We start from the raw sequence: 11,751 nt of genomic DNA, 5'->3' as shown, positions 1-11,751 counted from the left end.
TCTCTGAGGATGGGAAATAGACTTTTCCAAAGCATAGGATAGGAAAGAAAAATGTTTCCGAGGTCCCTGGGAGCCCCTATCAGTCTACATTGCCCAGGCTATCAGCAGCAAGAATGCATCTTTCAGCCTGGGCCTTGCACCCCTTGAGATGGTCGGTGGTGAACCTTTTCATGACAAGAGATATGCAGGATAACTGGCATAAGATCCAAAATGTTCTGGTACTGACTCTAAAAAAAACCTTTATTTTTACACAGGTGTGAAACACGTGAAAGAAAGATGAAGATTCTTCTTCTCCTCCAGTTGTTCATCTCATTGGTCCTTGCGAAACCATATGGAGATCACGGCCAAAACTCTAAAGGGGATCATTCAGAGATATCCGAAGCGAAAATTGACTTTGCTTTGAAGCTTTATAAAAACATAGTGCCACTTACAGAAAGGCCCCCACCAAACATATTCATTTCACCGGTCAGCATCTACACCTCCCTCTCCATGCTGGCCCTCGGCGCCCAATCAGAAACTCGCAAGGATATTCTTCAAGGCATGGGCCTGGATGACACCAAGACAGACAAGAAGCTGCATGACAGCTATAGCAAGTTCCTTGAAGCCATAAGCCAGCACAGCAAAGACGTAGAATACCAGCTTTATAACTACATCTTGATAGAAGAGTCGGCCCATGTGTTACTATCATACACAAGTCGTGTGACTAAGTACTACAACGCCTCCATTCACACCTTCAGATACAAGGACCCTCAGAATGCTGAGAAGACAATCAACAGGATTGTGAGCGATATAACAGACCATAAGATCCAGAACATAACCGGCAACTTGGAAAACAAACCATCGATGTATGTCATAGATTATGCAGTCTTTCAAGGTAAGTCCATTTTACTGTTGACTACGGAAAGTAGATTTTGGAGCTACAGAGGTTATGAAACTACAGATACAACCCACATGGAAGAAAAATATATTTTATATATATATTTTAACTATATTTAAAAAATATTCTTCCCAAAATTTTGGCCATATTCAATATATTTCAAAATATATTTCAATATATATATATATATATTGTAACGGAACCGGACCCTGACTGCACTAGGGTATTTCCGGTAGACTCCCGCTTCCCCGTCCGAACACCGCCCACTGACACCACTCTCGAACAAAACTAGGAGATAGACTGCTTTATTTTAACACAGACACAAGATATATACATTCAAGGGAACAACCCCCCCTCCCTGTATAAGGCACAGATCTACGGACACCACCGCTGACTATACAGGAAATAGACTGCTTTATTTTAACACAGATATAAGATATATACACAGGGCGGGGCAATACATGTAGTAACAAGAGACACACAGAAGACACCCCCCACCAAGCCAATACACAAACACATACATCCCATAATAGTTTGCTCCCAAGCAAGACACACAATAGAACAATGGGACCACATGGCAGTAAACAATGAACAGCCCCCACACCCCACCTATACATGTCTACTCAATAGCAGAACATTTCACCCTGCACCCCTAACAGGCACAGGGGGACTTACACATAAGAGGGATATTGGGAGCTGAGGCAGGGGTCTCCCCACCCATCCAAAGTGAGCTGTGTTCCATGGGCCCCCCTCCCAAAGTGACTCCCATCACATATATATATTGTGACAGTGTGATGATCTGTCACCCAGGATTCTCAACTAGGCAGGTTGAGGGGCTCCAGGGTAACTGTTTGATACGGAGGAAAGTGGCTTTTCACTTTCCTCCTTTGTTTGTAAGGTCTGTTTTGGGATCTGGAGCCTGGAGATTTCAAAGAGATCTGGGAGGGATGAAATCTCCAATCCTGGGACCAGGTTTTGGGAATGGCCAGGAGGCTGATTGCACAGGTGTGTGCAGGCCTCTTGCACTGCAGCAGGAGGGTCTATAGAACGGCCTATAGATGAGGGCGTGCATACAGCAGAGACTTTGTCTGTGACCCACAAAAGTGATGTTGGCATGGAGTGTCAAAATGATGTTGTCACTGGGAATGATCAGGGGCAGCTTGTGGATGCTGAGTCTGAGACTTTGAGAGTGAGCCCAGCACATGGCAGCACTCTGGTGGAGCACCAGGCTGTGGTTATCTCCAGCTTGGAGGAGGTCCCTTTAAAAATTTAAACTTCTCAAGTCTCAGCAGGTGAGTCTCTCAGCGTTCCCAGTGCCCTAAATATGGTCAGGAAGGTCTTGGGTCTAGAGTCAAGTGGTTGGGTTGTAACCAAAGTATTAAAGGAGATGCTTGAACTTTGGAATGTACAACCAATGTATATTGAGGTGTCTCCTCCACCGTCGGATGGTCTGGTACTGCGGAGTACCTCTAGGTGGAGCACCGAATGGCTGGCTGTACAGATCAAAGGGGAACAAGAAAGTGGTTTATTTCTGAATTTGTTGATGGTGGTAAAAGTTGTATCAGGGTATGCCGCTGGACTACCTGTAAATGTGATATATGAGAGAAGTTTTGGAGAAATGGAAAATGAGTCAAAAAAGGTTTCACCGCCTAACAGCCAGGTGGGAAGCATTTCTGCTGCTATGGTCCAGGATGGTGCTGATCAGTTGTCAGTGAAGGGCGTGTTGACTGCACCATTGGACAAACCACATGAGATGGAAGGGCCGAGCATGGACCAGAGAACAGCAGAGATCCTGACCAGGGTTCAAACGGATGTGCATAAAGAAATCAGGGTCATTGGGCCAAAAAGAGGTTTATGTAGCATGTCTGATAAGACACCTGAAATACAGGAAGAAATGGTATATGAAAACTGGCAAAATAGATCAAAAGGGAGCTCATCTGTACAGGGTTTGGATACAGATCCAAGTGGTGTAGGAAAAGTTAAAATGGTTGGACAGCCGCCTGCAGAGTGCATGACACCAGGTGAGGTGGCATTTTGTGAGGTTCACGTGGGTGATGGCTGCCCTATGGTGGGTGTACCCTCTGCAGACACTGTCCTAACAAATGCTGGAAAAGATATTGAAAGGTGTAATATTGACTGGAATATAACCGTTCATGGTAAACTGAATGCTGTGGTAATGAGTCATGCAGGTTGGCTAGCTAAAGGTACAAGAAATCAGGGGGGTGGTCCTGGTACAAATACAGTAGAAATAGTTCCCCTACAGCCTTGGGACAGGAATACTGAGAAAGGTATTAAGAAACTTGAGCACATGAAGCAAAGGGGTAGAGAGGTTGATAGAAAGGCCAGAGGGACCCCGTTAGGATTTCAAGAGAGAAAGTGTTTATGGAAGTGCACCCGGAAAAAGAGTAGGGAAGGTCTGAGTAGAGCCCATAGCAGAGTGACAATGGGGCTTGGGGAGAGACACCAAAGGAATCATTGGGTAGAGTTCCCCTTTAGGAAAGGTATAGTCAGACCAGATTGGACCCCTGTAAGTAAAAGCTGGCACAGAGGTGCCAGAAGCTGTAAGTCGTGTGTTCTGCCCCCTACGGGGTCAAAACAAAGGGGGGGGATATGTGACAGTGTGATGATCTGTCACCCAGGATTCTCAACTAGGCAGGTTGAGGGGCTCCAGGGTAACTGTTTGATACGGAGGAAAGTGGCTTTTCACTTTCCTCCTTTGTTTGTAAGGTCTGTTTTGAGATCTGGAGCCTGGAGATTTCAAAGAGATCTGGGAGGGATGAAATCTCCAATCCTGGGACCAGGTTTTGGGAATGGCCAGGAGGCTGATTGCACAGGTGTGTGCAGGCCTCTTCATAGAGTCAGGACCAGGGTTCTGGGCTCCACCCCAGCAGATAGGAGTCAGGGGGGCTCCACTTGGAAGACAGGAGGTCACTGCCTGGAAGTCAGGTGGGCTTCACCTAGGAGAAGTGGAAGCCAAAAGCAGCAAGGGGCTGCTAGAGACTAGCTGTGTGCTAGAGGCCAGCGGTGTGCAAGTGCCATATTTTTGGGAAGAAGTTTGCAGGAGACAGACAGCAAGCTGAGTGTAAGCCAGGAGGCTGAACCGTTGTTTTTGTGGATGATCGATACCCCTGTGTGGGAAACTTCTGTTTGAACTTGCATTTAAATAAAAGTGGGCTAAAAAAAGGCCCTGAAAAAGAAAGCGAGTAGCTGTTTGCGTTTAAAAGCTCTACCACGTTGAAGCGAGTTCCCACAATATATATATATATATACATACACGCACACGCACACGCACACGCACACACACGTGCTCAAAAGTTTACATACCCCCGGCAGAAATAGTGAAATTTTGGCATTGATATTGAAAATCTGACGGATCTGCCAATAAATGATCTTTTATTGAAGGATGATGATCATATGAAGCCATTTATTATCAAATAGTTGTTTGGCTCCTTTTTAAATCATAATAACAACAGAAATCACCCAAATGGCCCGGATCAGAAGTCTCCGCCCCCTGGATCAGAAGTCTCCGCCCCCTGGATCAGAAGTCTCCGCCCCCTGGATCAGAAGTCTCCGCCCCCTGGATCAGAAGTCTCCGCCCCCTGGATCAGAAGTCTCCACCCCTGGATCAGAAGTCTCTGCCCCCTGGAATGTTTGGCCTTGGTACAGACACACAAGGGGCACAAGGCCAAACATTCCAGGGGGCGGAGACTTCTGATCCAGGGGGTGGAGACTTCAGATCAAGGCCATTTGGGTGATTTCTGTTATCATTAGGATTTAAAAAGGAGCCAAACAACCATCTGATAATAAATGGCTTCATATGATCATCATCCTTCAATAAAAGAGCATTTATTGGCAGATCCGTCAGATTTTCAATATCAATGCCAAAATTTCACAATTTCTGCCGGGGGAGGAAAAATTTTGAGCACAACTGTGTGTGTGTGTGTGTGTGTGTGTGTGTGTATGTATGTATGTATATGTGTATATGTTTTTTCATAATTGTTTTCTCATTTTTCTTTCTATTCTTTATTTCTGTTTTTTTTTTTTTTATCTGGTGGTCCCGCCACACATTACTGCAATGTAGAAGTGTAAATGGACCCTAGCACACTTTTGGCATTTATTCTATTCAATTGTATTCTAATGTATTTTATTCTTTTCTACTCTATTACATTATGTTTTGTTCAATTCTTTTCGAAATTCGAATTTTAGAAAATGGCTATATTATTATTTCTATTTTATTTGATTCTATTCTAATCTGTTCTATTCTTTTTTCTGTTCTGTTCCTTTATATTCTATTTTATTTTCTGTTTTATTTTGTTCCTTTCTATTCTATTGTATTAAATCCTATTCTTTTGGAAGTTCGAATCTTGGAGGACGGCTATATTCTTTCATTTTTTTTTATTCTATTCTATCTAAAATTCAAATTTCAAATGACGGTTATATTCTTTCTATTTTCTTGTTCAAATATTTTATTAATTATAAAAGGGAATGGAAATATAGGCATGGGACAAGCCATAGACATTTGAACGGGGAGGGGGGGGTGTCAGGAAAAGAGAAGAGAAAAAGAAGTGTGAAGGGGGAAGGGGGGGGGGGTTGAGTAGAAGTGGGGAGTAGGTAAGGGAAGACTTGGAGAGGGGATGGAGGAAGTTACGTGTAACTCCTAGGATGCTCCAGAAGGGTTCGAGACATATTATAACGAAGTATATTCTTTCTATTTTATTCCATTCTATTCTATTAAAATTTCAGAAGACAGTTATATTTTTTCTATTCTATTTTCTTCTGTGCTATTATTTTCTATTCTATCTTCCTTTATTTTCAATTCTATTCTGTTTTTATTCTGTTCTTTTCCAAATTCGAATTTCGGAAGATGGCTATATTCTTTTTTTTTATTCTATTTAAAATTCAAATTTTAAATGACAGTTACATTATTTCTATTTTATTCTATTCAAGTTTTGGAAGACAGCTATATTCTTTCTGTTTTATTCTATTTTTGTTTCTATGCTATTTTCTATTCTATTACATTATTTTCTATTCTTTTATTTTATTTTCAATTCTTTTATGTTTTTATTCTGTTCTTTTCAAAATTCGAATTTCGGAAGATAGCTATATTCTTTTTTTTTTTTTTTTCTTTTTTTTTTTTTATTTAAAACTCAAATTTTAAATGACGGTTATATTATTTCTATTTTATTCTATTCTATTTGGAATTTCGGAAGATGGATATATTCTAACACTAACACAGTCTTGAGGGAAATCCGCAATAGTCTGCAATATGTTTACAGTTCAAATTTGTTTTTCCGAATTTGATTTCAAATTCTTTTTTAAATCAATTCTGAATTCTTTTGGAATTCAATTCAAGTTTTTGACAAAACTTCCTTTTTTTGTTATTTCTGATTTTTTATAATTTGCCACTTTTGTAGTTTGGAAATTCAGATACCTCTCAATCCCGGAATAATGACAATTTTGTCCATATTTCTATTCGGATCAAACCGAACCGCGCATGTCTATAGAATACAACGATCCCAAACCACTATAGTTTACCTTTAAAGGAAACATTTTTTTTCTGTTCCTCCAGGGAAATGGAAAGGACAGTTTGATGAACAAAATACAGAGGAAATAGAATTTGGGAGTCGATTGCCACCAATCCTAATGCCAACGATGCGCCAGAGGGGACTCTATAAGACGTACAAGGACAGAGAGCTGGATGTCAATGTGCTGGAGATGCCGTACGCCAATGACACCGCCCTTCTCCTCATCGTACCGAGACTGGGTAACCTGCACCACGTGGAGGAATTACTGACCCCCCAGCTGATTCAAAAATACTTGAGCTCATTGAGTACCAGGTATGCATGACAGTTGTTTACAACAGAACTCAGCAGTTTGAATGTTGTTAGAGGGATCAGCCAAATGATCGTACAAAGTGCAACGTGCAGCGTGATGTCTGCTGGGTGAACGCAGGATCAACTGACAACGCCAGCAGGATGGTGATGGGGTATACCCACTATGGGCTGTAGGGGGCAGGACAGCAGCTGATTTGTATGGAACAAACCCTGGACCCCGCATTCACTATATTCGCTCTCCCCGGACCCCGCATTCACTATATCCGCTACCCCCGGACCCCGCATTCACTATATCCGCTCTCCCCGGACCCCGCATTCACTATATCCACTCTCCCCGGACCCCGCATTCACTATATCCGCTCTCCCCGGACCCCGCATTCACTGAATCCGCTCTCCCGGGACCCCGCATTCACTGAATCCGCTCTCCCGTGACCCCGCATTCACTGTATCCGCTCTCCCGGGACCCCGCATTCACTGTATCCGCTCTCCCGGGACCCCGCATTCACTGTATCCGCTCTCCCGGGACCCCGCATTCACTGTATCCGCTCTCCCGGGACCCCGCATTCACTGTATCCGCTCTCCCGGGACCCCGCATTCACTGTATCCGCTCTCCCGGGACCCCGCATTCACTGTATCCGCTCTCCCGGGACCCCGCATTCACTGTATCCGCTCTCCCGGGACCCCGGATGTTGTCATGTTACAATGTATTTATTGAGATTGGATGTGATGGACACAAAGTGGCACATAATTGTGAAGTGGAAGGAAAATGAGAAATTGTTTCGAACATTTGTGACCAATAAATCTGTGAAAAGTGTGGCGGCATTTGTATTCAGCTCCATTTACTCTGATACCCCTAACTAAAATCTAGTGGAACCAATTGCCTTCAGAATTCACCTAATTAATAGAGTCCCCCTGTGTGTCATGTGATCTCAGTATAAATCCAGCTGTTCTGTGAAGCCCTCAGAGGTTTGTTAGAGAACATTAGTGAACAAACAGCATCACGAAGGCCAAGGAACACACCAGACAGGTCAGGGATAAAGTTGTGGAGAAGTCGAAAGCAGGGTTTGGTTATTAAAAAAATTCCCAAACTTTGAGCATCTCACAGAGCACTGTTCAATCCATCATCTGAAAATGGAAGGAGTACGGCACAACTGCCAACCTACCAAGACATGGCCGTCCACCTAAACTGACAGGCCGGGCAAGGAGAGCGTTCATCAGAGAAGCAGCCAAGAGGCCCATGGGAACTCCGGAGGAGCTGCAGAAATCACAGCTCAGGGGGGGAATCTGTCCTCAGGACAACTATTAGTCATGCACTCCACAAATCTGGCCTTTATGGAAGAAAGCCATCGTTGAAAGAAAGCCCCTTTACTCTGATACCCCTAACTAGAATCTAGTGGAACCGATTGCCTTCAGAATTTCCCTATTAGTACATAGAGTCCCCCTGTGTGTCATGTGATCTCAGTATAAATACAGCTGTTCTGTGAAGCCCTCAGAGGTTTGTTAGAGAACATTAGTGAAGGAACAGCATTATGAAGGCCAAAGAACACACCAGACAGGTCAGGGATAAAGTTGTGGAGAAGTTTAAAGCAGGGTTAGGTTTTCCTTCCACTTCACAATGATGTGCCACTCTGTGTCGGTCTATCACATAAAATCCCAATAAAATGGATTGACGTTTTTGGTTGTCACATGACAAAATGTGAAAATGTCAAGGAAGAGGAAGACTTCTTCAAGGCGCCTTATCTCTGGTTTCCTTCAATTCAACTTTAAACCTTAGAATCAGATCAGATCGGCTCATTCTGATTGGCTGATGGGGTCAGATCGGCTCATTCTGATTGGCTGATGGGGTCAGATCGGCTCATTCTGATTGGCTGATGGGGTCGCTGTAGCTTTGAAACACTTTTTTTGCCTCATTGGGAGAGCGGGGGATGGTTGGTGTCGCTGATACAGACACCGATGTGTATTTTCCTTCACAGTATGGTGGAACTCTTCTTACCCAAAATTACCTTCAACACCTCGGTGATCGTGGATCGCGCATTGCAACACATGGGCTTCGGGAATATGTTCGATGAGAACAGCGCCGACTTCTCCGGGATCTCAAAGAAAGAGAAGTTCAGAGTTTCCTCAGTGAGTATCTTCCTTTTATATTTAATATGTGGATGAAGTATGGTAATCCTATAACAGGCGCCATCCCTATAGAGCGGGGGGGGCTCCAGACTTGTCATTCAAAGGGCCAGTTTACTGTGCTTCAGGGGGGCCGGATTGTGGTCAGTGGGAGGAAAAGTGATCTATGGTTGATGTCAGTGGGGAGAATAGTGCCTCTTCATTGGTGTCAGTGGGGAGAATAGTGCCCCATCATTGGTGTCAGTGGGAGGAATAGTGCCCCATCATTGGTATCAGTGGGAGGAATAGTGCCCCATTGTTGGTGTCAGAGGGAGGAATAGTGCCCCATCATTGGTGTCAGTGGGAGGAATAGTGCCCCATCATTGGTGTCAGTGGGAGGAATAGTGCCCCATCATTGGTGTCAGTGGGAGGAATAGTGCCCCATCATTGGTGTCAGTGGGAGGAATAGTGCCCCATCATTGGTGTCAGTGGGAGGAATAGTGCCCCATCATTGGTGTCAGTGGGAGGAATAGTGCCCCATCATTGGTGTCAGTGGGAGGAATAGTGCCCCATCATTGGTGTCAGTGGGATACCAATGATGGGGCATAAAAGCTGCAAGTCCTTGTGTACGGCCCATAGATGATAGAGCACTCGGGCAGCTGGCCCTCTCTGCTCACCTCCACACCCCTCTCTGCTCACCCACCCACCCACACACAAAACCTTCCACCCCCCAAATCCTTCTTCCTAACAGTAATTTACTCTCCTGGTACAAATCCGCCCTCCAAATCCCCCCTTCTAATACAAATCCCTCCAAATCCCCTCTGCTTGCACTAATTCCCCCCCCCCCAAAAAATGTTCCCCTTCTGGCACAAATCCCTTCAATCACCCCTAGTAGCACAAATCCCCTCCCAGATCCCTCTTCATAACAGAAATCCACTCTCCTACTAAAAATCCCCCCTACAAATTTCCCTTTCTAGTACAAATCCCCCTCCCTCAGCACAAATCACCCCCCCCATCCCCTCTGCTAGCACTAATCCTTCCCCCTCCCCAAATTTCCTCTCCTCGCACGAATCCCTTCAATCACCCCTACTAGAACAAATTTCCTCCCCCTCCCAAATCCCTCTTCCTAACAGAAATCCACTCTCCTAGTATAAATCCCTCTTCATAATCACCCCGTCTAGTGAAATCCTCCCAAATCCCCTTCTCTCAGCACAAATTCCCTTCCCCCAATCCCCTCTGCTAGCACTGCACCCCCTCCCCAAATTTCCACTCCTAGCACAAATCCCTTCAATCACCCCTACTAGCACAAATCCCCTCCCAAGTTCCTCTTCCAAACAGAAATCCACTCTCCTAGTACAAATCCCTTCTCCAAATCACCCCTTCTAGTACAAATCCTCCCAAACCCCCTCCCTCAGCACCAATCCCACCCAATTCCCCTGTGCTAGCACTAAACCCCCCCCCCCCAAAACAAAATCCCCACCTAGCATAAATCCCTTCAATCATCCCTATTAGCACAAATCCTCCCCCCCAATCACTCTTCCTAACAGAAATCTATTGTCCTAGTACAAATCCCCCCCAATCCCTTTTTTCTCAGCACAAATCCTTCCCAGATACCATCTGCTACCCACTACACACACACACCCCAAAAAAATCCCCCCTCTAGCACAAATCCCTTCAACCATCCCTGCTGGCACACATCCCCCCCCCCCAAATCCCTCTTCCTAACAGACATCCATTCTCCTAGTACAAATTCCTCCTCCAATTCCCCCCTTCTACTACAAATCCCCCCCAAATCCCCTCTGCTAGCACTAAACCCCCCCAAAAAATGTTTCCCCCCTAGCACAAATCCCCCCAATCCCTCTACCTAACAGAAATCCACTCTCTCAGCAGAGATCTCCTCCCCCCAAATCCCCTCTGCTAGCAATAACCCCCCTCCAAAAAAATAAATTCTCCTCGCACAAATCCCTTCAATCACCCCTACTAGCACACACCCCCCCCCCCCAATCTCTCTTCCTAACAGAAGTCCACTCTCCTAGTATGTTTCATTTATCTTAGTCCCCAAATCTTTTTTTTTTTAGGTTTGTTTTTTTAATTTTTCATTCTTTTAACTTTTATAAGTTCATTCCTTGACTTTTTGTGTTGACAGGTTTTCCACAATTCTTATATCAACTTGGAGGAGAGAGGAACAGCGGACATCGATTCGACTTATGCCACATTAAAATTAGTCTCCCCTCAGGTCCCCGAGTTCAATGCTAACCGCCCGTTCATCATGATGATGTACCACAAAGACACCAAAACCATCCTCGGGATTGGCCGATTCATGGACCCCGAGTGGTCAGGGAAGTAATCGGATGAAGCAGATATAAAGTGCTGAACAAAATGAAACCATCCTGCTGAGAATAAAGGGGATGTGCTGAACAATTTCTGTGTTGTTGTTTTCCCTGGATTGCCTTTGTGTTAATGAGTGAGAGATACCAGCCGGTAATGGGGGACCAATAGGGTGGTGTGGGGGAGTCACAAACTGAGCTCTCATAGACATGTGCATTGGGAACCTCGTCATTGGTGTCAGTGGGAGGAATAGTGCCCCATCATTGGTGTCAGTGGGAGGAATAGTGCCCCGTCATTGGTGTCAGTGGGAGGAATGGTGCCCCGTCATTGGTGTCAGTGGGAGGAATGGTGCCCCGTCATTGGTGTCAGTGGGAGGAATGGTGCCCCGTCATTGGTGTCAGTGGGAGGAATGGTGCCCCGTCATTGGTGTCAGTGGGAGGAATGGTGTCCCGTCATTGGTGTCAGTGGGAGGAATGGTGCCCCCGTCATTGGTGTCAGTGGGAGGAATGGTGCCCTGTCATTGGTGTCAGTGGGAGGAATAATGCCCCATCGTTGGTATCAGTGGGAGGAATAGTGCCCCATCATTGGTGTCTGTGGGAGGAATTGTGCTCC

At 45.1% G+C, this 11,751-nt stretch overlaps 1 protein-coding gene across 1 annotated transcript; it reads left to right on the top strand.

The window, feature by feature from the left end:
- Nucleotides 1-252: 252 nt before the first annotated feature.
- LOC149428371 (serine protease inhibitor A6-like) lies at nucleotides 253-11,232 on the top strand. Its single transcript, XM_089667494.1, has 4 exons — nucleotides 253-874; nucleotides 6,447-6,714; nucleotides 8,685-8,835; nucleotides 10,958-11,232. The coding sequence occupies exons 1-4, from the start codon at nucleotides 277-279 to the stop codon at nucleotides 11,156-11,158; spliced, it is 1,218 nt and encodes a 405-aa protein (XP_089523620.1). The 5' UTR covers nucleotides 253-276; the 3' UTR covers nucleotides 11,159-11,232.
- Nucleotides 11,233-11,751: the final 519 nt, after the last annotated feature.

This window comes from Staurois parvus, unplaced genomic scaffold, assembly GCF_062004578.1.
Source record: "Staurois parvus isolate SC_StPar_1 unplaced genomic scaffold, SC_StPar_1.0 ptg003293l, whole genome shotgun sequence".
Taxonomy (NCBI): Eukaryota; Metazoa; Chordata; class Amphibia; order Anura; family Ranidae; genus Staurois; species Staurois parvus.
This window is presented reverse-complemented; position numbering and strand designations above follow the sequence as displayed.